The sequence below is a fragment of the Lampetra planeri genome, chromosome 31 (assembly GCF_965212315.1).
Source record: "Lampetra planeri chromosome 31, kcLamPlan1.2.h2, whole genome shotgun sequence".
NCBI classification, from domain to species: Eukaryota; Metazoa; Chordata; class Hyperoartia; order Petromyzontiformes; family Petromyzontidae; genus Lampetra; species Lampetra planeri.
This window is the reverse complement of record NC_136137.1, coordinates 4008987-4035624: the sequence shown is the minus strand read 5'-3', so window position 1 is coordinate 4035624 and position 26638 is coordinate 4008987. Positions and strand designations below refer to the sequence as shown.

The window sequence follows — 26638 nt, the reverse complement described above, 5'->3', positions numbered from 1 at the left end:
ATAACTTAACGAAGTAGCTTATCGCATGGAAATTTGAAGCAGCCAAATAATCGAAATGCACGTTGCTACATGTGCAGTGAAAAAACCGGAAGACCCGAAGAAAAAAAAATCCACTGGCTGATACACATACGTCGGTATACGTTTGATACGCCTAAATCGGCATTCGTCATTGGCACACGACAGAGTTACCAATGCGGTTCCCATGTGTTTCCTCTACCTCTGTCACAGATCCAACCCCACGTTGACTCTCCAGAACCTCCCCCCACCCCCCCACCTCCTCTGGGCTTGACGAACCACACGGCCTGTCGTCTTATGTGGCCCCATGTTTTAGTCCGGTGTTCTTCCTTGCAAGGCCTGCAGGAGGCCACTGGCGGCCCCCCCGATGGGTTTTAGTGCGGCCCCTGATGTGGCGACCCCTTGCAGGCGGTGTGGGGGCTCTTAGGCTGATGATGTCTTACTGGGCGAAAGTGGCCCTCTCTGAAAATTAGTGAAGAACACTGCTTTAGTCCGATTACACACACCGGTGCAATTATCGCCATTAATCTACGCTTACTTTTCTGTTACTTAATTTGACTGCAAAATAGTTTTTTTCCCAAAATAACTTGTCAAAGCCAACTTTTTCAAATTGTAAATGTATTTGAATCAATATTGGTTAATTTTCGCGATTTTTTTTATTTCTCCCGTGACGTTCTAAAATGTCCTTTTGCTTCATTGCTCAACTTGATTTTCATGTTCATTGCTTTTGCCATTTTGGGGACCATGGTCACTCTTGAAAACAAGACTCCATCCTGGCCCTCTTGCATTCTTGCCTCATTTAGACGAAATAATCCTGGAACCTGTGACTTCACCCGTAGGTTTTGTACTTGGGGTATCGATGGAGCAGAGTAAAAGACTGACACATGAATAACCTCAAGCTCGAAAGCTTTCCGTGTCCGAGAAAAATGTCTAAATTGCTGTGTTGGTTATTCAGGCGAGGCGGCCAGGTTAATGATTTCATGAATCATTTTCGACCCGGGAAGAGCGTTGTTGTGCAACTCACAGGCTTCGTACACCAGGCACACTTGCCGCCAACCTGAATGCACTCTCCACATGACTTGGCATTAGCAGACAAACACTCGTTGGTCGTCTCTGCAAACGACAGGCAGCACACAAAACACACACACGTGTATAAACACAGCACAGTGCGAGTGCCTGTGTGTGTGTGTATTCTGTGTGCGTGTGTATTCTGTGTGTGTGGAGAGCAGTGGTGTAGCGTTAGCGCGCGCTGCATTGCAAACCTGGTGACCCGAATTCGATTCCCACTCACGGCCAACACCAGTGACGATTATCTGAACCGGTCCTGGGCCTCCCCTAGGTCGACCCAGCCTCAAATGAGTACCTGGTGCGGTGTGTAAAAATCGCCACTTGGGAGACAAAGGCGGCTGGGCGTGGTGCTGGCCACCCACCCCCTCGTATGCTGTGCCGGCCTTCATAGGTGCTCGCTAACACTTGCCCAAACAGTCTGTTAAGGCTATACGGATGTTCTTTGTCTTTGTTTTTGTCTTTGTATTATGTGCGAGTATGGGGAGCGGTCGTGTAGGCGCTACGAATCCGCCCGCCCGAGTTCAATTCCCACTCACGGCCAACACCGGTGACGATTATCTGAACTGGTCCTGGGCCTCCCCTAAGTCGACTCAGCCTCAAATGAGTACCTCACACGATGTGAAAAGATCGGCAATGGGGAGACAATGGAGGCCTGGGCGTGGTGCTTGCCACCCACCCCCTCGTGTGCCGTTCCTGCCTTTATAGGTGCTACTCGCTTACAGAACTCGCCCTGCCGTTTGTCTTATGTCGCTCATGCAGTCTTCGTCTTGGTAGAAGACAACAAAGATTCCTGTTTACATTTTAAAATGCATGCTATATATGGTAAAAGCGTTGTTAGAGAGCGCTTATGAAGGCTGGTAGAGCACACTCGAGATGGATGTGGCCAGCACAATGCATACTCAGTACGGATTTACAAAACTAAAAACACATCAGGTACCCACTTTAGGCCAAGTAAACATAACGAAGGTCCAGGCCTAGTTCAAATACCAAAATTAATTAATATAACGTGAATGCATCCTAATGAATGGAAATGTTACGTACAGTGCATGAATGCATCTCGAAGTATACATTCGACTAAACTATGACACAAATACAATAATACATTCATCCTGACATACGTGAATAACAGCCATAGATCTGGAAGCAAAAGCCACCAAGCTTGATTTGTAACAGTCTGACTCACCACAGTGGCATTTAATACTGGAATGCATTCCAGAAGGGCCAGTGTAAAATTAGTAGCCGTGGGGCAAGATTTGGCCTCCGAGGCTGCTAAATATATTTTAATGACTTGAGATGCACTTCAAATCCAGGCACGTTCCGACACGTGCACTGGCGTGATAGCAAAGGCACAAGGTTATTTACCCAGGAATGTTGAATTATTTCACTCAAACTACACACATCCAATCCAACCATTGAACAATGACGGTTACCGCATCGCACGCTTTTAGTTGCAGTTCTGAGGCCATCTGGAACGCTCTTCCTTCCGATATTAGGAAGCCACTGGAGCTATGCACTTTTAAATTTAGATTGAAAACTAATTTCTTTAGAACTGCTTTTTGTTTTTTATTTGTTGTCCTTCCTCCGCACCTCCGATTAGCACGTTTGGCTACGCACGGTGCGAAATCAGCTCAACATACATACATATAAATGTGTACTTGCGTGATAACAAAGGCACAAAGTAATTTACCCAGTAATGTAACATTATTGAGCTCAGAATACACACATCCAATCACGTGTGCAAGAATCAACGTGTTTTTCTTTCTTACAAGTTGTATGGGGAGCAGTGGTGCATTGATTGGTTAGCGCAATAGTCAAGGCTATATCATCAGTGGTGAGTTAAATGTCTAAACTGGCCCTGCTCTCCCCCCATCAGCAACACGCTGTGACCGGCATGGTGAAGTACGGTCAAACAATCCCCATGACCAGAAAGGTGTGGGAAGGCCTGAATCCAGCAGTGGCTTGACAAAGGTCTGTAACTTAGCATTTATGATAATTATTCTTACACGTTGCATGTCATTTTTGTTACGTGACCTCTGGAAACATATAGTGACTACTTTAGTCGATGGAATTGTTAAAGAGTAATTGATTAATGAATCGTGACAATTCACAGAATGGGGGGGGGGGGGGTCTCGGGGGGGTGGGGGGGGGTGACCCCTCTGCTTGTCATTGTTCCCCGCTACCAAAGTTAAAGTTGTATTTTCAACTGGCCAATGTCGTGCACCGATTTTCTTTCTCAAAGCCTTTGTCGAAAAAGTGGTTTTAATAAAAGAGAAACCGTACGCGTCGTTCAGACCGAGAGCAAAGCCCCGGCAAAGCAAACGCCGCTCACGTAATCGCTGGGCGTCACGCAGCAAACGCAAGCAACATCCTCCAACGTCTTCGTAAACACTTCGCGGGCAACGATAAAAAAATTCGCGATAAATAACGACGGCCCCGTTTGTTTTGGTTGGCACCGTGCTGTTGAGGAGCCGCCCACATTACTTTACGTAACCCGACAAAATGAAATAAACTCCTGGCGTAATACTTTCAGTGAAGATAAACACTTCCACCGCATGGCATTAACCATGCGCACCGGGTTGAATGTTCAAGCGGTTGGAAATTAAAATTCACAACTTGGCATCCAGATTATTTTTCTCACCTTGTTGGGCAAAGCACGCCGAGTTGATCATTAACATGCAGCAAAGCACGGCCACAACATCTCTCTTGGCTCCCATCTGTGAAAAATAAAACACATAAATTATACTTTGTTTAACACCATGCACTGTGATTCATAGAATATATTACACCTGTTAAGCAATTGCTCAGTGGTTAGCTGGATTCCAATTCACGACATCCAAACTACGAGCCTTATAGCAAACTACTGTGATCTGCGCTCCTTCAACGGAGGAGAAGGAACAGTAAAACTACACGCACTCTCACTCTTAGGTTTTTTCGGTAAAGTCATATGACTTAAAGTCATGACTTTACCGAAAAAACCTGAGAGTATGAATCCTTGCAGTCACGAAAGCTTCAAATCTACACGCACTCTCTCATGAAGCCCTCTCATCGTGGCCAGCAGGCCTCAACATTGGCACGTCGCTTGCTGAACATATTGCTGCCATACGAAAGAAGAAAATAGTGGTTAGAGCTCATTGCCCTAGGGCCGCGATTGCCGGCTATGGCAAACATGAAGCGGTGGTTCATAATGTGAACCGGTCCTGGGCTAAAGCCTCACCAACCCACAATAACCAGGGTGGTGTGGAGGTCTGATCAAACAAGTCTAATGACAACCCTAAGATGGTGGTCACCGCATCCCGCACTTTCAGACGCGCTTCTGCGGCCGTCTGGAACGCTCTTCCTCCTTCCGATATTAGGAAGCCACTGGAGCTGTGGCACTTTTAAATATAGATTGAAAACTGATTTCTTTAAAACTACTTTTTGTGTTTAGTTTGTTGTCCTTCCCCCGCACCTCCAATTAGCACGGTTGGCTACGTACGATGCGACAGAAGTTCAACATACAGACAAAACATTTTGAAGGTTATTTACGCTGCGACTATTTAACAATAACGCATGTTGAAATTCTTTCGCACCGTACGCAACTGCCGGAAATATTGAGAACTCAAAGTTAATTCGGGGGAAAAAACACCTCAAGCGTGCCTTCGCTGACCTGCTACAAAAGCTATTCAAGTGACGGATCTTTAAATGGGAATGGCAATCTGACGGCAACGCGGAATTGAAAATGACTGCTGCTATTAAGAACTCTACAGAGTGGTCAAGAGAAACATCCCCCCCCCCACCAACCCCCAAAGCCAGCTTGCACGACCTGGCATATGGTTTCTACAATTATTTACTCCGCGAAACATTGACGGTAACAAAGTACGGCGCTCCAAAGTACCGCAAACAGACGACGGCTTTTGCTCGGCGATGTTGGCTGCAGGGAGGCACGGCGTGCGACCACCGACAATGCCGGGCCGAAGCATCAACGCGAGCCGAAGCATTGTACGCATGCGTGCATGTTGAGCCACATTGTGGGGGCGCACTCGTTACACACAAAGCGCTCGCCACAGATGAACCACCAAACACCTCGCTGATCTCGTCAAGGAGCATAAACCATCGTCACGCCGACTCTTAGACGTCCACGCAGCAGCAGCGTCGGCGGCGGCTTTTGGCCGGCCGTCGAACAAAGACGGCGGTCGCCGCATCGAACTCTTTCAGATCAAGTTTTCAAGTTTCATTTATTAGGTGTAGCACTGTGAGCCATGCGGCTCTTGAGTCGGGTGCAACCGCAACAAACAAAATATGAACAGAGAACATCTTAAAGCAACGACGCGCAACAGAAACATCCTGGAAAAACCAGCAAATCTTCCAGAAAAAAAACCCACTGTATTACAACGCTGTGTGCAAAAATAAAAATATGATGCAAGTCAAACAATAACAACAATAAGACATAATAATAGGATGCGTGCTTCTGCGGCCGTTTGGAATGCTTTTCCTTTCGATATCACTGGTCACACTTTTTCTGGAATAAGGTATTCCAACGGGTTTAAGGTAATTTTGGGGTGCCGATTCCAAATCTAGCATCAGTTTTTGTCTATCACATCAAGTTTTTGAGATATTAAATATTGCATTTTCAATAAAAACTGCAGAAGAAAAATATTAAATCAATATGGATATCTACATAAAATGATATTATAAACACACTATCCTAAAAATACAGCACCATATTTTAACACTAAAGCAGTCACTGACTCGCAACAACTTGCAATCATAAGTTACAGAGTTAATTTCGGGTAAAATCAATGAAAATGGGGTATGCCGATAGCATAAAAATGAGATGTGATAGAGCAAATCTGAGATCAGATTTGGAATCAGCACCCTGAAATTAGTCTAAAACAGCTGCAAAAGTCCAGGCCAGAATTTTTTTTATTTTTTTGTTGACCAGTGTATTAGGAAGCCAGTGGAGCTATGCACTTTTAAATCCAGATTGAAAACTCATCACTCAAGAATTGCTTTTTGTGTTTAGTTTGTTGTCTTTCTAGCACACCTACGATTAGCAAAGTTCGCCGAGTAGGGTGCAAAGGACGTAAAAAATACACACGTGCATTTACATTTACGCAATGGAACACAAAAACAACAAAAAATGAACTTCATCACGAATGCCAAAAGAGTCCGGATGCGGCAGCGCGCGCACACACGCACGGTGGCCGCAGCGTCGCCCACCAACGGTCTGCCGTCACCGCGGAACTGAGCATGCAAAACCATTCCCGTTGAGGGTGTGGTGATATCAGCGGAGAACAATAACAACCACAATGTGGGAGACCAGCGGGGACTTGAAGAAAGGGGGAACAGTTGTGGTGGCGGTGGCGGGGGGAGGATGTGCAGATGCCATGACAAAGGGGGAAGGAAAAACGCATGATGAGGAACAATTCTAACGAGTCACAGCCCCAAGTGTCAGATAAGAACACTCATCTGATAACTGCCCTTCTTCACAGCAGCGAATGACCATTTCCCAAAATGTTGCCTTTAGATAGAGTTGATTCTCCTCTCTTGTGCTATTGACGGATGAGTTGAGTTTTTCTTGAAATGAAACTATTTCGAGAACCACTCGGCGATCCAACCGCAATGTTTGTATGTCGTTCGCTCGCAATCGAGGCGACCTATCGCCAAAGAATGCAGGGCGAACTGGCGAAAAGGCACAAATAATCTGCGTATAAAACCAAATTAACTCTAAACTAAACTATTTTGAATTCAGAAAGTAAGGCCCACTGAGCTATACGGCTCTTTTTTAAGAAGCGACCTGGCCACAAATGATAGCTCGACGAAGTGGCTTGTGACGCGGAAAATGATCGCAACCAAATATTGTAAACGCATGTTTCTAAATATGGAGGGGAAAAACTGGAGAACCCAGAGAAAAAAACCACGTGACCACGGGGAGAGAAAACACGCCAAATTCAAATATACAGCAGACGTCAGGGTCGGGATCGAACCCAGGACCTCCTGTATACCAGGCGAGGTAGTTAACATCTCACCACGGGGAGAGAGAGACACACAAACTTCAAATATTCAGCAGACTTCAGGGTCTGGATCGAACCCATGACCTCCTGTATACCAGGCGAGGTAGTTAACATCTCACCACGGGGAGAGAGAGACACACAAACTTCAAATATTCAGCAGACTTCAGGGTCTGGATCGAACCCATGCCCTCCTGTATACCAGGCGAGGTAGTTAACATCTCACCACGAGGAGAGAGACACGCCAACTTCAAATATACAGCAGACGTCAGGGTCGGGATCGAACCCAGGACCCCTGCGTGCCAGGCAACACAACTCCACGGACGACGACGCCCCGCAGCCCGGCACGGACTGGAGCGGCTGGAGCACCTCCTTGAAGAGCGGAGTTGCGAGCATCCCTCGGCAGTGACCCGGGCAGTGCCATCGCGCGCCGCGCACCACGCATTCCTTCTCCATATAGAGCGCATTGGTCGTTTCAAGCCGAAACTAACGATAAAACCAAATTTCCCGTGCGAGCGCAGATACACACACACAACCCTCCGCATCCCTCTAACCCCTTCCGACGGTGGTGGGGGGTGGTGGGGGGGGGGGTCAGCCACGCACCTTTTGTTTGTCGCCTCGTCCCAAGGAAAGTTGCAAGACGGAGTCGTAAAAAAAAAGATCCACGGGTTTTCTGGCTTTAAATCACTGTAATCCGTGGCACAAAGGCAAAAGTCTCGCGGCCAAATGTCCCGAACAGCCCGGAGAGAGCGAGCGGGCCACAGCTCACGCACGCAGCGCGAATCTAACGGAAAGGCGTCCGCATCAAGCGCGCGCGCTCGCTCCAGATACGTTGGTGGTGACCTTTTCTGTGCCGCCGCCGCCTCCGCCACCCACCAGTCGCGCAACGGAACGCAAAGTTTAAAGAAGTCGGCCCAGGCGAGCCGGCTCTGGCAGCGGGAGAATGCGCGCGCGTGCGATAACCCTGCAGTGAGTGGGAGGACGTCGTGCGCGAGGGACGTGTGTTGCGTGTCTGTGTGCGTGCCTGGGGGAGAGGAAGAGAGGAAGAGAAGGGAGGGGGGGAGAGGCAGGCCGGGAGGCTTGGACTCGCGAGAGACGGGCACTACGGAGCAACTACCCTTCAGCGAGGCCCAACAGCTGATGGTGGGCGGCAGCATCACAAAGGAATGCGGGACGCCAGCCTCCACTGCTTCACTCACGGGCACGTGGTATTTGTGAAGAGGGGGCAACCGACTGGCTCGGGCTATTTAAGGGATCGTTACAAATAGCCGGCACTGCCGTTGCAGGCCTTGAACAGTGGTTCCGGTATGCTGCGTTCGAAAATACAAAAGTTTTAAAATGTATTTTTTTTAAATGTGTTGGCCGGGTAGCCGTGTGCCGCTTTATCTGCGCGGCAATAAGAGACGGAGACAATCTTGAACCAGACCTCCGATGTGTTTTTTGGGTTGTCTCCTAGTGATGTCTTGACGTCTTGCTTGTATTTGCCGGGGAGCTTCTTCAGCAACTCGTGCAGAACAACGCACGGCGCAAGCTACAAACGCATCGGAGAGCTAAATCCTCAAAACACGTGGTTGGTTAAAAGTTGGCTAATACATTTTCTTGACTCATCACAGCCGAGTTAGGTCAAGGTGTCTCATTGCTCAGCAATGGGGGCAATATTTATCCCTGTCCACACTGAGTCATTGGTGTCACCTCCACATTCCCAGGGCGTGCGACAGTCGCTAGATGCGATGACCGCTGTTGACTTGCCCACGACCAAATCTCCCAAACGTGCCCGATATCGGTGGCCAATCGAAGCTAAGCAGAGTGGGGCCTGGATAGTCCTTGGATGGGCAACCATCATGTATAACATAGGTGTCGCAGGCTGCAATTGGGGTCGTGCATCAAAAGAACAAGTGTGATAAATATGAAGAGGCTTTTACCCTCTCTGGCAATATAACAGGAGGCAGAGGTGTGGACTCGAGTCATGTGACTTGGACTCGAGTCAGACTCGAGTCATGAATTTGATGACTTGCGACTCGACTTGGACTTGCATAACAATGACTTTGTCCCACCTATGAGATGTGGACTCGAGTCATGTGACTTGGACTCGAGTCAGACTCGAGTCATGAATTTGATGACTTGCGACTCGACTTGGACTTGCATAACAATGACTTTGTCCCACCTCTGACAGGAGGTGTTAAAATGTTCAAACACCAAATAGAAACCTTTCGCAAGGAATCCAGTTACTGCATTAACCACACCCGGTGCTTGTGGTGAACTTGCAAACAAACATGCTCTCATAATATATGGGCATTGTCTTCGAAACTGATTGGCCGACACCAGAGAGACTGCCTTCTGCATACATTATTATCAATGCGAGAAAGGGTAAAACCTATTCTTATTTGTCACACTTGGATACTGCCAAAAAGGTCCCGTGATAAAAGAACAATTGTTGGACTCTACGATGCTCCAAGGTCTAAATGCTGCTTGCTTTCAACAACCTACGCTGACCAAGTATGGTGAAGTAACCACCATGGCGCGCGTGGGGTGGAGAGGCCCTCATTTAGCATGTGCATTGTTGACATCCCACCAAGGGTGAGCTCCGTTAATCCACCCGGGAGGGATGAGAGCGTGGGACAAACACGACGAAGATACATTCGTATTTTCCGCACTCCTATTCCGGTTGTGCTATTTCTTATCATGCGATGGGGACAGTTCCAATTCAGAACTGCCGCAGTACAGCATCGCATGACTCCCGTGTAAAAGTACGGCTTACAGTAGCAGGTGGATTTCAGAGATTCACTTGTGAGGTGGGCTGAGCTTTTGTGAGCTCCGCACAAAACAACGTACAAAACTGTCAAAGTTTTGCTTGCTTTTTAACATTTCTCCGGTTTTCTGAAAAAACGAAAATAAATTGGCATATGGCCCAACGTGACAACTTGATTTCATTGGCTCTGTTAGGTGGTGGAGGGTTATAGGGGTGCTGTGGTGGCGGGATGTTAACTACTTCACGTGGTATACAGGATGTCGTGGGTTCAACCCTGATATTTGGGGTTTCCATGTTTCTCTCCGTGGTCCTGTGGATTTTTATCCGAGTCCTCCGCTTTTTCCCTTTACATTTATAAACATGCGTTTAGTCTTCTTGGTTCTTTCGGTAAAGTCACGTAGAAGGGAAGTAATAAAATAATAAAAATTAAACATAATAAAATAATTCTCACGACGTTTCGGCCACAACGCAAGCAGCCGTCCTCAGGTGAAGAATCAAACACCAAATCGAAACCTTTTATTCTTCACCTGAGGACGGCTGCTTGCGTTGTGGCCGAAACGTCGTGAGAATTATTTAATTATGTTTTATTTTTATTATTTTATTACTTCCCTTCTACGTGACTTTACCGAAAGAACCAAGAAGATGAATCCCGGCAGTCACGAAAGCTTTAAATATAAATTTATGCGTTTAGTCTTCGGGGTGATAATTTCAGCGTAATAAGCCACTTCGTTGAGCTATCATCAGTAACAAAAGATACCTACGCGATGGTCTATTCCTAAAGAAATAACCGTAATTATGAACCATAGCAAAATTAGTCGTGAGAGCCTACGTATCAATATAAATTCTGAGCTTAAGTTTCAAGTAATATCTGATCCAAAAACACTGCTACAAACAAATCTTCACGGCACGACAACCAAACTAAACTGTATTACTCCCGACGGCTAGAATTTATATATATAAAGTTTAGAACCAAATTTTTAAGTGATACGTTTGAATTTGTGTACGCAGTCATTGGTGACTGCACCAATCAACCCAGTGTACTTCGAGCATCCGGTTCTAATCTCGGTTTGGCGGCCGAGACCCGGAGTCAAACCCTACGGTCGCAGCAGCGGTGGCTCAGCACTAACCACCGGTGCCCGCCCCCCATAGCCACTTACCACCCTATCGGGAATTGAACTTGCTGATTTTTTGGTCAAGAGTCGAGCATTCGGAACTTCAGCAACCATGAGGGCAGTTTTGTTCGGTTGACTCGCTCTGCTCAAAGTGAATTGTAGGAACACAAAGGTCGCAATAAACGGAACTCAATCGGCCTTGAGACCTTCAAGGCAGATCCAGAGATGTTGTGTTCAAGCAATCGCCACTGGGAATTAGGTCCCATAGGTTCACAGATTAAATGCGATTTCCTTCCGGTGATTAAACAAAGCTCCTGAAGCTAATTATTTATTTGAATTATACTGTAATTTTACCAAAACACTGGTCTCATTCGCCGAAGTTTAAGGCTATACTGTAGCTGAAACACTCATTAATACTCGTATCTGCATGTCCTTCACCAACGCTCGCTGACCAGCGCGGCGAAGTATGGTCAAATAACTCCCACCAGCCGCACAGTGCAGGAAGGCCCTCGTATAGAATTTAATTGACGCATTATCGTCCGTGGTCTATCCACTGCTGGATAAAGGTTTCCCTCATGCCACCATCATCTCTCACGATCCTGCAATGCAATTATCAACCTGGCACCGTCACAAGAACTGGTGTCATCTCTCCACCTCCTCGGACGCGTTCCATTTTCATCTCAAGGAGCATAAACCATCACGCAAACTCCGGTCATCATCGCAGACGGTCACTGCGTCGCGTGCTTTAAGATGCGTGTCTGCGGCAGTCTGGAACGTTCTTTCTTTCTTTCGCTATTAGTAAGACACTGGAGCTATTCACTTTTAAATCTAGATTTAAAACTCACTTCTTCAAAACTCCTTTACTGTGTTTAATTTGTCGTCCTTCCCCCGCACCTCTGATTAGCATGGTTAGCTACGTATGGTGCAAAAGAAGTTAAACATACAGTACATAATTCCTTGGTTGTACGTGCCCAGTAATGTAGCCGCTGCATTCACCAGTTATCCTCCACTGATAAGTGGAACTTCCTCCACTGATACAAAGGGGCATTGTTGGGTGGATGTATTATCCGCCTATCTGCATATTTCAATGATCTTATTTTTCATGAAGACGGGCGGATGGTGGGAATTAAGTAAATTTTGCCAGTAGTATCTGAAAAGCATCGTCAAACATTTTTCAGACACGTCGCCGGTGCCCATATTTTGCGCTCAACAAGTTCCGTGCAGGATTTGCACCTTCACGCGCATTATGGGACGAGTGTTTACACAGCTTGCGGGGTTTACCGCTCTTACCCGTGGAGAAAGTGCCGATATTCGGAAGAATCATTGCGTGGCTAAGTGCTAGATGTGCGGATCGATTCGGGCTCGCGGACAATCGACATAGCAGCTAACAGGCGGACCGGTTGAGGGCACAGTACATTGCGTCACTTGCTTCCCATGAGTTTATTGCTGGGAGCAAGCAGGAAGGAGTCGAGGGCTGCCCACGCAAGAGGTGGGCTGACGGCATAGAGGAGGAGTTGCAAGAGAAGAACGTAGGTCCAGGGCGGTGGTTTCTCAATCGTGTTTGACTCGAGGACCACCCGGCCGATGTAAACATTTCCATGGACCACCCCCAGTACCCCCCCTCCGCCCGCCCCCGGTGACAAAACACATTCACTTCTCTCTCCAAATACCAGGAACACAAAATAATTCACATTACCGGTATATTTTTCATGCAGCTTTAAGGTTTTTTTTTAGGAGGCGGGAGGGGGGGAGCATTTCGATTTCAGGGTTATGGTAGTTTACCTAACTTCAGCCAAAGCCAATACGAGAACAGGGGAGACGGCGCGTTAGTAACACGCGTCCGTGCGGAATTATTCAAAAATCTCGGCAGGAGAACCTGCGAGTTGAAAGGAGGCGGCGGTCACATGCGGTCGAATGCGATGAACGCTTTGGCAGCGGATTCAAAATCCGTCTTGGTACAGTGTTAGCACGGTAAACGGCCGCACTTTTTGTGGCCTAGAGATGCGCCCCACGAGGAGGCGCGCGGCTTCGGACGTTAACCCAACGAAGGCGACGGTGGCCGATTTTACTCGTGGGGACCTGGAGGTCGCCGTTTGTCGTCACGCAAAACGAACCGAAAGCAGACACAATGGTCACCGTTTGGCGGGGGGTGGTGCGGATTGGGGGGGGCAGCGTTGCGTTTGAGAGTGAAATGGTGGAACACAATGGACCCACAGGAGAAAAATGGAACATGTGTGCCCCACTTTTCAAGTCGCATGACAATTGCCCCCCCCCCCCCTTCCTCGGTACTCTTGGGAGGGAGGTATCAACTGCCCGCCGGTTATTCCGATGGGTCAGCACGCTTTGCTCGGTCGACCACTTCCAAAAAAATTGCGCAGCTCATAAATGCACGCATTGAGTGACACGTGCAAGAATTGTCGACAGGATCATTCGCGTGTTCGTCACGAAGTAACCCAGAATCTACTTGTGTTCTCACAGGGCTAGAGATGATCATTTGGGGGCACAATTACGGTCATGTCTAAGCTTACAACCAGAAAACTCCAGAAAAAAAACTTTCAAATGGACATCCCGAAAAACGACAGCCCGGATTGCGAGCAGTTTCACCGAGAGCGCAGGTTCAGCCTAAATGTATAGATATCGCAAAGTCTCGTCGCAACCAATACTTATATACGTACAATTCCCATTCTCAGTGAACCAAGTAATTCACCTTCTCTTGTAATGCGACAATCAAGCCGCTAGATAGCAGAGAATGCCCAAGACAGTTTACTAGTTTTGCACGTAATCGACGCATGAAAACCGTGCACACACACTCTGAAACTCCACAACCACCACAGGGGAGGCCAACACATTTAAAATAGATTCTCAAATCTAATCGGGACCGTGACCGTGAATAGTGACAATTCATGGAGTCGTGGAGCGGGTGAACCGAATAGTTACGTGGTCACACGATGCCTGGATGCTATACCGTGCGGTGTAATGGTTAGCACACTGGACTTGCAATCCAGAGCTCTCTGCTTAGTTTCCATGTCCCTACGATGCAGTTGAAATAATGAGCACATTTATGAAATCTTCCCCCACCCACCACCCCCAAAGTCTCTGTACACATATCAGTGTAAACGATTACACCACACAGTTAGTCGACTGGCATGTCACAAAAAATGGGATGAAGTGTGCGTACTCCGACCTCTTTCCCAAAACGTGTGGACAGTGTGGGATATCATTCATTCAGGACCACCGTCCCGTATTCACCACAATGGCGTTGCGACCCTTGAGTTTTTATTTTTTTACCGAATTCTAAAGAAATGGTTCTTCTTGTTATTTTGGTCGCCGGCTCGAGAGGGGCGGGCTCTTCAACTTGGTCGAGCAGAGGCTTTTCAGCCAGCAAAGCGATTTCAGGATGGCACTTTTACCTTTTATTTTTTGTTGCTGTTGTTGTTGTTGCTGCTGCTGCTTTGCCCGCTCTACAGGGTGTGTCTCTGTATTCTCAGGACAGCGGACGCATCCTGCCTGACCTTCCGCGACGACAGCAGCGACTTTTCCCCGCGCTCCGACAAGTGCGGGACAGTTTACATTCAGCGTGCCCACTCGTCACCGCGCGGTTTACACACAAAGAGTCTTTTTTGCGGTGGAAACAGCTTGCCGATTAGGTTTTTTTTGGCTTTTAAACTTTCCACGAGAAATTTACTTCGAGCGAGCCAAACGGAGGAAACATTCATTCTTCCAGCGGTACGCTCTCCGTCGCCGAGCGTATAGTCCTCGCCTTATAAGTGCACACCCCGTGCGTCGTCTGTGCCTCTGGCCGCTTTGCGAACAGCCGTATGGCGTGCGGGCGCAGCGGTGGCCGAGCAGCGACGATCACCACAACGAGCGGAGCACCGGACGGTTAAAATTCAGCAAGTTGGCACGGTAGAGGGGCACAGCTGGTGCATCTGCTAGTCATCTCAGTCGGTCAACCCATGCATGGCACCTGGGTCTGTCCCGTGACATCCTGTCAGCGAGCCTTCAATGCTTCACATGGCCTTGAAGTGCACCTGGCCTGGCACAGGCACCGTGGCAAATGGTGGGTGTTGTTGTTGTTGTTGCAGCGGTAATGTAGCGGTTAACGCGCTGCGCTATGAACCCGGCGACCAGAGTTAAACTACCGCTCACGGCTACTGACACCAGTAGTGATTATCTGAACCGGTCCTGGGCCTCTCCCCTAAGTTTACTCAGCCTCAAATGAGTACCTGGTGCAGTGTGTAAACATCACCACTGGGGAGACAAAGGCGGCCGGGCATGGTGCTGGCATTCATAGGTACCCACTAACAGCACTTGCCCAAAAAGTCTGTTCAGGCTATAAAGGGGAGATCTTTGTCTTTGTGCAGGGAAGGGTGAGTCACACCCGAAATTGCTGCTCTGGACACAGCCGATCATTGTTATCCCAGTGGCAAATAATAAAATAAATGACACTGACCCATGAATCCCTGCATGCACGCCTGCGCCGACATTAAGCCTATAACGGAATGCACACGGGGCCTAGATGACTTATAGCCGTTTGCCAATCCACCACTGGATGAAAGCCTCCCCACGCCATGTCAGTGATTGGTGGGGGAGCGTGTAAGACCATACTTCACCACACTGGTCAGTGCAGGTTGGCGAAGACATGGAGATCCCAGGAACAGTCGGTATACCACAAGCCACTGATGTCAGTCGCAGACAGGAACTGAACTTGGGTTACCTGGTTTAAACCAAAGTGCGATAACCATTGGCGCCACTGATCAACCGCAAAAGGGACAAATGCTATAACTCGTTTAAAGTGTAATTCAGGCCAACTCCAAAACTGCAAATACGGAGCCAGATATAACTATTGTAACAGCAGCAATAAAGACAAGGAACAACCATGTGAACAAATCTTGACTTCAAGCTTTCGTGACTGCAAGAATTCATATTCTTTGGGTCTTTCGGTAAAGTCACGTAGATAGGTTCAAAGAAAATAACAAACAACTACGACGTTTCGACCGCAACACAAGCGGTCGTCATCAGGATGATGACGACCTATCTCCATGACTTTACCGAAAGACCCAAAGAACCATGTGAACATATTTTTTTAAAAGTCACATTTTCACCGAACGCAAGCGCAGTTATACAGAATTGTGCCTGCAAGGGATAAATGAGAATTCACAACCAATCACAGACACTTCAGTGACAGGGCCAGCACCTGACCGCTATATGTGTGTGCTGTATTTTATTATGTTGTGGTTGAGATGCACCGACTCACACGTCCGGGCAATAACATGAATTGTTGTCGCTCTTCAGGGTCGCGAATTAATTCCATAATTAATTGTCCCGTCTTCTTTTACACGCTTTCATTTAACTCACTCTGTCTGTTGTTGTTGTATTCTCAAATATTGTAACTCAATTTTAACCCACTTCACAATGTAGTATCGACTACAAACTTGGTATACTTTTGTCATACTGATGACAATACTATATTCTATCATTAAATCAAAATTAAACAATCTTTTTTATATGTTGTGTTTTGGCTTGGGTCTAAATGTCAACGGTAAACTGACGTTGGCTGTAATTGACCACGGTCGCTTACGTACTGGCAAGCTTCGGGGCCACTTCCTGGAGTCGTGGAGTTCTTCCATTACTAGTACATTTCATAAAAGAGTGTTTTTTAAAAAGTTTTTTTTATATTACTTATTACATTGGGGTAAATATTGCCGCAGTGGCCACGAACGGCCATAGGTCAAGGTCAGGGTCAGGTTAATAAATTGGGTAGAATAAATAAACCCCCCAAAAAACAACCAATTCTGACACCTGATTTGATGCATGTATCGCGAGCTTAGGAATCGATATTAATCGATGCAAAATTAAAACCGCCACTATGTGATATGCAATCTGTGGAAAGCAACGCATATTGCATGTACAATGTATTTTTTCGTACATAAGTGCCATTTACTTGAATGCAAGCTAATTGTAAAATTTATGGGATGAATAAAAATGTACAAGACCTTCCCAAAGCCTCTATCCTCTTAAATAGGATAAAAAATATATATTTAAACTCTATGTACTTGCAAAAAACACATCCTTAAAAGTGTGAACTGTATGTGGTTTATATACTGTCGAATACAATAAAATACATTTGGGATGAAGTCTTAAGTCCGCATAAGCTCCATGCAATGGATTCCATCATCCAATGACAGACAAGACGCAATCAGGTCGCAACTGCAAAAACAATACATTCATCACAGCACATGGCGCCAGGAACGGCTGTTCAAGATAAACAATTTATTTTCGGGAAAACGGTCCGCTACCCAACTCATTTGAACACTTGATAATTACGATTGTAAAACGGCCAGTGACTTCTCTTCCTTATTTGTATTAATTAAAAACAAACTTTCCTCCTGATTTAATCCCGATTGTGCTTTTGGCGGCACGTTTGGATCCACGGTTGCCAAGATGTTAACTACCTCGCCTGGAATACAGGAGGCCATCGGTTAGATCCTGACCGTGACAACAACCGTATATTTGGAGTTTGAATGCCCTCCCCTTGGCCGCAAATTTTTTTTCTCCCCATCCTCCGGTTTTTCACTCCACATTTCCAAATAAATTAGCAATACATTTCCACGTAATAAGCCACTTCATTGGGCTATCATTTGTGGCCAGGTCACTTCTGAAAAACAGCTATAAAGCACAGTGGGCCTTACCTATTAATATAAAAATAGTAGAAACAGGATCCCTTTCTTCAGATCCCTCGACAGGGCCATGCAACCGTTTGTGTTGCAGAACGGCCGCGTGGAAGCAGACATCACAGACCTACATCTGAGATCAAATTCAAGTGACCTCTGGCTCACAAAGTCAGGGGCAACACCTTCCCAATAGCCCGGCCACAGAGAGTAATGTTAACGGCACGATGGTCAAAATCGTTACTTTAAAACCTCAGAATTGAAATTTAGCCCAATGAAGTGTAAAACCTAATTTTATACGATGTCTTCTGTGTTTGTGTGTGCGGTCATTGCTGATTGAGTTGAGACCATCAACTTACTCCACTTAAGAACCAAGTTCATGCACAGCTGGCTGAAACCCCAGATTTGAGCCCAGGACCTCGGCAGTGTAAACTCGGCACTCTGACCTCTGAGACACCAGACCACGTTTTATATTAACTTCCAAACAGAAACCCAGCAACACATGTTGGTATTGCCCTGCAGAAAGTCCCAGGCAGCTGTAACAGGAGTTGAACCAATGAATCATACATGCCGAATCGGTTGGAAGTAAGCAGACCGCCAGGCTACGTAGTCACCCACGCACATAGTGGATAGTCAGTAGCGCTGTGTGGTACATTTCCGTGTGCTCTAGATGCATAACAAACCGAGTCACACTTTGCACACGCAAAATTTGAGTCACTTCTGAATTGCAATGCAGAACACACGCTGGGAGCTTTTACAGGAAGTGAAGCTGCCAGTGTTTGCAGCGAAACATCAGACATCCCGCCAGACAAACCCAGGCGCAACCAGAAACACATGAGAGAGCTGTACGGCACAGCAGCAAAAAAAACCCCTCCCCTGTATTAAATACTCAATAGGCTAAGAATTCACGAAACAAGTGTTTATAATGATACGGATATGTCCATACGGAATAATTCTGGGCAACAGTGCGGAGTGAAGTAAGAGCCAATGTTGTACTGTTCTATGTTCCCAACCTTCACCAACCCCCACTGACCAGCGTGATGAAGTATGGTCAAATAAACCCCCACGCTCCGCACAGCGTGGGCAGACCCTCATCCAACAGTGGATTTCGAAAAAGGCTGTACATTAACATTTATACGCATTTAATTCACAAGTTCTATGTAAATTAACAATGGAAACGTTTTCAATGACACATCTTACAACAACAAAGTATGCTTAATGTTGCAATGTTATTGCGTAATGTATTTCAAGAGTAGCCACGCTCTGGTGATGTTTTAAGGTCCAGGACTTGTCCTGGACCTTAACCACAGACATTCCACCCAGTTCTCAGACTCTCAAGAATATTTCGCGAGAGTGACCTCTGTGCTTTGAGGTTTAAACCCTGAGAATAAGAGGTCAATTTATAACGGTCAGAGGCTAGAAACCAGGTCTCGTGAAATTAGACTGGTTTTTTGGGGTAATATCACCATAAGATTTTTTTTCACTAATTTTTTTTTAACTGTTTTATTTTACCGGGTAAAGCGCACTGAGCTATGTAGCTCTTATATTCTTGGTTCTTTCGGTAAAGACACGTAGAAGGGAAATAATAAAATACAATTTATTGCTGTGGATTTAACACCTGATGATGATTGCTTGTGTTGCAGTCGAAGCGTCGTGAGAATTTTTATTGTTTTGTATTTTTATTATTTTATTATTTTCCTTCTACGTGACTTTACCGAAAGAACCAAGAATATGAATCCCTGCAGTCACGAATTCTTTAAATCAAAATTTATGTAGCTCTTTTTCAGAAGCGACCTGGCCACAAGTGATAGCTCAACAAAGTGGCTTATCGCGTGGAAATTTATAGCAGCAACCAATTACTCTAAATGCAAGTTTCTAAAGAAAGGTGGGCATGGTTCTGCAAATGATGGCTCAGCATTCACTTTCTTTTGCTGTTGGGCTGTTGTAAAATAAAAACACCTGCATTGCAATAACCACCGTTCCTTTTCCCTTCTATGCAAGAGTTGAGAACGCAGTGAACCTCTGCTTGATCCGTATACCAGGGTTGACACCTCGGAGGTGTACCAATCTGGGACATGTAGTGAGAAGAAAAATATCTCACAATAATCACAAGAGGGGGGAAAACCTCATGTACACGCATTGTCTACAGTGGTGTAATATTACACGACTGACAAAAACAACTGGCACTCTTAATGTCCTGGGAAGACTTACAGATGTCTCAAAAAAAAGGATGACCCTGAGAAATCCAAAACAGGTGGAAAACCTCTCCGTACACCCAGAGCTTAGTTTTTTAATGAACATTCTCCCAGGTTGCTAGTGGACTGTGTAGTAGGTGGCATGTGACTATTAGCCACTGGCATAGCCAGAGATGGAGTGTGCCAGATGCAGAATCTTTTTTCCAGGTCACCGATCCAAAACGACCTGGCAAAAAAAATTCAGGCCTGCGTTTATTTGTCATCCATTCTTCCTAGTATCTCAGAATCTGCTCGGACAACAGGAGTGCCCTGGAGATGGAAGAAATTGCGTTTTTGCTATCCATATAAAAAGTGCCATCCAGGTCTGCTAGGAATGCCAAGTTCTAGACCTGAAACAATTCCATACCTCACCAGCACCCAAGCCACTGGCATGAATTGTCATGATTTGCGATCAGACTTTGTATTAATTAATATTACATGGGGGGTGGGTAGAGCAGCCACAAGTGGTTGCAGGTCATGTGATCCCACACTTCCCCCACGTTGGCCATTGCTGGTGAATGAACGTGGGGAGCCAACACATTCCTGCGGAGGGAGCTGGTTGAAACGTTGGGTTGCTCGGTCAATGGCCAGGGTCAACGGCGGCGTGGTGTATTCCGCAAATATGGCCAACTGTGAGAGCAGGCACAAGCCGGCATGAGTAGGTTAAACGTTGAGTTTTATAAGGGCACCACGGGGTGACCAGCCCCTCCCCACCCAGCAACACCCCTCCCACTCCCCATCCAGCCCCACCCTCCCCACCCAGCCCCTCCCCACCCTCCCCTCTCCTTTTTGGATGCACGACGGACGAACACAATAATCCCCTGTGGGCTGGTGTAACCAGGAGGTTCCTACCAGTAAAATGTGGGGGCATAATAAAGTCTGCTGCTCGCCACGTAGCCTTGCAACCAACCCAGAACAGCTGTGCATGAAACAATTTCTTTATTACTGCTTTTTTGAAGTTTGTTGTCCCTCCCCCCACACCTCCAGTTAGCACGGTTGGCTATGTACGGTGCGAAAGAAGTTCAACATAATACATACATGGTGGCCACCCATTCAAGCACTATTCAGGCTAAACCCTGCTTAACTTTCGAGGTCTGATGAGACTGGAGTCTTTCCGGGTGAACGGCTTTACTTTACAAACAATTTAATTGCATCTTTCAGTCAAAACACGACATCCTGATTACAAATATGAAATCCGCTTTCAGATCAGATAAACAAACATGTTTAGAAAACTAAAAATACCCATTACACGGGCACCGGGGAGTGGGCTGTCCTTTATCGCGCTAAACACGGCCATCATTACCCAGGTTTCACGTCACTGAATATTTTTCACAGAGACGTCCGTGTTTTTCTACTTGTAATTTTTTCTTCTCTATTCCTGCCACGATTCGGTGAGGAATGTTTGGCCACAGCTGTCAGCGTGTTGTAGAGCGATAGGAGGGAGAGTCCGTGGCGGCGCTAGGCTTGAGCAAACCAAGAAGAAACTTAGGGCCCACGATCCATCAAACCAAAAATTGTGATGAAGCAAATATCAGCTCAAACTCAAATTCTAATAAACATGATCATTATCATCAGACATGGTCAATCTACTTTTGGATGAAGACCTCCCCCAAGCCACCGTCACCTCTCATGATCCTGCTGCACACAAAATTATTTAACCGCTCCATCTCAATGGTGCACGTCCTCTCGGACACATCACAAGCTAATCACAGCAACATAAACAAAATCCATTTAATCTCTCTCATCTGTCTTGTCCCGAATGTCCCCTCTTCTTCTTCTTATCTCACCACACATCGACATTTGTGTCTACATTTCTCTTATCTCACTACTTTCATAACTCTCGTCCACATCTCTTCTGTCGTCCCAATAGGACTGTAAACATCGAATACAGGAGGCGGGGGGCCTACAAAAGATAATTTCTGCTGACCCCCCCCACCCCCCGCAATGGGCTAGCACCAACACCGGGGCAGGGTGGCGCTGGCTATATTTGTGTGCGTGCCGTTCGGGCTGGTTTTAGTGGGGCGTGCGGCGTGCCTAACCTTATTTGGTGACTGCTCTGAGCGCAACTAAGGACCTCACACCGAGCGCCCGCCGGTTCTGTTGGCGCGCAGTGCGATAAGGTTGAATTCTAGATTTGAAGTTTTCGTGACTGCAAGGATCCATACTCTTTGGTTCTTTTGGTAAAGTCACGTAGGTGAAAAAAAATAACTAAATTAAATCACGACGTTTCGGAGGCAACACAAGCTTCCGCCATCAGATGGGACAACCACAGAAAAAAAACAGAATTACTGTAGTTTGAAGTTCGCAAGCGGGCGCGGATAACGCCAAGGGACGACGCCGGGTGACCGGCGTGTTTTTACTTCTCGCTAATCCTTTAAGAAAGTCCTGGCGAGCGAGCGAGCTCAACCCCACGGAGCCTCCCGCGCAGAGACCGGATTGATGGCATTCCGTAGATTAACGGCGAGAGAAAAGATATTACTTAATAAAGGGTTTACAAGTCCTGTCGTGTAAAGTGCAAACATGAGTTAGTTGTGTTTTACGACAAAAAGAAACATCCTAAATATTTCATGGTTAGGAACGTATCATTGCAAGACATCTTATAGAGGTGGCCAACAGGCTTATTATTGCAAGGGAAATTATTATATCCCATGTTCATTCATCCAAGCACACTTCAGATATCTTCAATAAAACTATAAACTGCTCAAACAAATGTCTACGGAACTCACCATCCAACTTACCGATTCCGGCGTTGAGAAATGTATAGCCTTTGGGCAAAATTAGCACAGAGAAATTAACGGTACATTATGTACCAGAAGGAAGGAGTGGTGATGCAGTGATTAGCGTGCTGCACTACGAACCGAGCAAGCAGAGTTCAATTCCTGGCCACATGTATGTATCGATGTTGAACTTATTTCGCACTGTGAGAAGAAAAACCTTATCTCGCATCAGCAGCGAGTGATTTAGAATCAGAATCCTTATTTCATACTGGAGGAATCTGATGAGCTATAAAGCTCTTTTTCACAGATGTCCAGCCAGGGCGGGCAAGAAAGTTACAACAATGAATACAAAAACATTTTATTTTTATGAAAATAAACTATTTTATACTCTTTGGGTCTTTCGGTGAAGTCACGGAGATATTTTACCAGGTAAAGCCCGCTTGGCTATTAGCTTCCGTTTACAGACGCGACCTGGCCACAAATGATAGCTCAACGAAGCGGCTTATCACGTCGGAATTTATAGCAGCCATATAATCTATATGAATTGGTCCTGTGGGGGATGCCTCTGCTTCACCAATCTGCATTGAGCAATGTGCTGAAATACGGTCACACAACACCCATGACCAGCACGGCATGGAAGAGAAGACTTTTATCCGGCAGTGGAATGATAAAGGCATGAAAGTACCAGTGTGGTACACTGAAAAAATATGCATACGAGGGCTGTTAAGTCTCTTGCATTACCCGCGTGTCACACACACACTCGGGCCCCTGCTAACGCACACCAGCCTCTCCCTACCCACAGACAGAACCAACTGCCACGGTTAACTATTCCCATGACCTTCACGCGCCGTTACCTCCACCTACGTTGAAACTCGGTCGACCGGACTTGGCTCTGGTCGTCTCACCCACAGCCGTGTTCAACCATCGTGCACTGCAGATAAAAACCCTTCTCTTTGTGCTTCTATCTGAGCAATGCTCAACTTTGGGATTTCCCTTCCATAATCGCTTTCCTTAAGCTCTTGTAACCTTGCCTAATTCAAGAAGAATGTTTTCTCTTGAACGGGTAGGCTTTCGTGACCAATTTTGTTCATGAATATTGATGAAACAGTTGTTTGGGGTTTGATCGTGTAAATGTATGCGGATATTCATGATGACGTTGGTTTGGGTTAGATCACGAAGAAAGCTCCCAACACGTGGAGCGAAACATCGGGGCGCATCCTGCCGAACAACACGCGGTACACAACCCGAAGACTTATCAGAGGGCTTGTCATCTTGTTGAATATTCTATGCCGGTCATGAAGGAAACAGCTATTGAGCACGGGAAGTTTAGGAACACATGACAAGCACCGACGACTTTGAATTGCCTCTCGGTGGTGCAGCATCACCACGTGGTGCTCATTTAACCCTTACCCTTGAAGAGATGAGGGCGGAGCGGTGGCAGTGGTTAGCGCCACTGCTCTTTGAACTTGGGAGATCCGAATCCAATTTCTGGCCAGGGCTAACGTCTGCAACGAGTGAAATGGAAACCGGTTCCTGGGTGCTGTCCAGAGGTCGCAAACGGGTTTTGATTCCTTACCCGTACCCGGCCGCACCAGGGTCGCAAACGGGTACCCGTACCCTACCCGATACCCGGCTACCCGTACCCGGCCGGGTATCGGGTAGGGTACAGGTATCGGGTACCCGGTTGCGACATCTGGTGCTGTCCCTCCAGCAACCTGCACTGGAGCAGCGAGGTGATGTATGATAATAAAAAACAATTAAAAAAACAATGTCCCATGATGGGCATGACGAGGCCTTCGTCCAACAGTAAATTAACCAAGAGACGTAAATTCAAAAAAAAAATCATCACTAGTATTTCTATTCGAGACGATGCGCCGAGTTAACAAAGACTACGACTCTGTGACGAAGACTCTTCAAGGTTGTTTTTATCGCTACGGTACAGAAACTGCAAATGCAAGTTATCATCGTTGCGTTGTCATTGTGCGCCACGTACTTTCAAGACAATATGAACGTAAAACTGTGAAACCGACGGTCGCCAATAACACGCATCGCAATTTGCAAAGTACGCGCGAGATACTTCAACGTATTTTGGCTTTTGAGGTCCCTTTGTCAAGAATGTGCAATTTTTGGCCATTATCCGATATGGTGGCATGGCTCTCGTCTCGTTCATTCTTTCTGCGGTCGACAGACTGTGGCTGCAGCTGTGCGCCACAAGCATTCATGTGTGCGCCACATGTCACGATAGGTCTTTTTGCCGGAATCCGGATCGTGCCGCCACACAGACCCACACTGCTCCTTAATGTGTGAGCGGCGGAACGCGCGGAAATCGGGACCCAATGTTGCCTTACATATTGGCCGTTGTGATGTGTGAAATACAACGGACAGCGGAAGCTATTGTGTGACGCGCCTCCCTAAAGTGTAACAGTTCCTCTCTCAGAGGGTGTGGAGCTGATAAACAATATTCATGTCAGAGATCGGAACAAGATAATGCTTCACTACATTGAAATGCCCTTAACCCTGTACACGTGCCAATTAATGTTGGGCCATGTCGGGTGGTGTAGGGTTTTAACGACACAACTTTGGCCAAACCAAAGAAAATACTGTAATTATAATTCGCATTACTGCATGTGAAAAGGCTGGATTCGTGAGAATTAACAGAACGTGAGTGAACACCATGCACAAATGAAAAGTAAGCTAAATTTTGGCAATTCTTACATTGAATCAAACAGCTCAATTCCTCAGTTCAAATCCAGGCAGCTCCTTCCGATTAACCTGGGTTCTCAAGTGTAATGGGTTGATGGTCTAAGTCTGGTCACCAACGACTGGACAAAAAAACCATTAAATGTAATCCGTCACTTAAATTGGCTTAACCTGCAGCTCTGAGGATTAAAACATCGTTTTTACCGTCACACGGCAAATATTACTCATACGGCAGAGCTGGTGGGATAGTGGTGCCCTCTACTGTGCAGACTAGGTCACTTGGAGGGATCTCAGAGGTAACTCTGTGATATCCGCTTCTGGGGGTCATTGCACTGCTCTGCCAGAGATCCAGATGGATCATTCGCCGTGTTAAATTGAAGCTGATAGCACAATCGAGGTAAATAAAAGTAAACACCCATGTGGGCAGGCGATGGGAACATTTCCTGTAGTGCGCATAGAGGTTAGATTTGTTTGAAGCGAAGGTTCGTCTCCGCTTGTGGTTGTGTAAATGTGCGTACGCTCAACGCGAAACTGCCAAGTTGTTGTAAGCCACAAGTGTTTAACATGCCACAGCTGCATACGCCATTCTGGAACCACAGCTGTTGTGTGAATAATGCACATGCAGCAAATGGACATGCATGCATGGACACATGGGAACCGCTGATAGATTTTGCGGAATGCTTCAGGTGAGGTTAACAATGTAAAATACGCCACTTTTTTCGTGGGTAAGTGCATTGGGGTATAAACCCAGGTACCGGAGTTAATTTCCCAGCAATTGCTACGAACATCAGTGGCGAATGATATAAGAACCGGTCTGGTTCCTCCCCTCACGGACCAGTGAGGGGAAGTATGGTCAAACAACATGCATGACTGACACAGGATGGGGAAGATCCTGGCTGGCTGGAGGGACAAAATGTGCACTTTGCCAATTGTTTATTATAATTAGCATTGCACTGTATTCTCAATAAGTCTTGCCTACAACCAAATCACCTTTAATGTGCCCAAACTAGTTAGATCCCAGTAGCTAACCAGGGTTGAACCTTAGTACTTGATTAAAGCCTGCCTGGAGAAAAAAAAAAGATGCTGCGAGGTTGCCAGGGGAAGGCAGTACTGAAATATAACTTTTTTTAATCTACGCGTGTATGTATGCTAAACTTCTTTCGCGCCGTACATAGCCAACTGTGCTTATCGGAGGTGCGGGGAAAGGACACGGTACAACGCACCAATGGAATTGATCAAACATCCCAGTGTGTAGCAGGGCCTTTAAGAAAAAAAGCCTAGAGCCTCAGTGAGGCCCCCCCCTTTTGTGGGTGAAGAGCATTTTTATTCAGGAAATATTGTAATGTGCTTGGACATATGCTGGATAAATTTGCAAACGGTGC

At 46.5% G+C, this 26638-nt stretch overlaps 1 protein-coding gene across 3 annotated transcripts in view; it reads right to left on the bottom strand.

Moving 5' to 3' along the window:
* Positions 1-26638, bottom strand: part of LOC144729107 (integrin beta-1-like) — a 48453-nt gene that overhangs the window by 19128 nt on the left and 2687 nt on the right. The window contains exons 1-3 of one of the 3 annotated variants that reach the window (XM_078609045.1): positions 7677-7806; positions 3722-3797; positions 1040-1128 (exon numbers count right to left, since the gene is read on the bottom strand). In XM_078609045.1, coding sequence (XP_078465171.1) covers positions 1040-1128; positions 3722-3797 — 165 coding nt within the window. In that variant the 5' untranslated portion in view covers positions 7677-7806. Of the gene's footprint in view, positions 1-1039; positions 1129-3721; positions 3798-4957; positions 4991-7676; positions 7807-26638 lie in introns of those variants that run through there. The other 2 variants (XM_078609047.1, XM_078609046.1) reach the window with 2 other exon arrangements.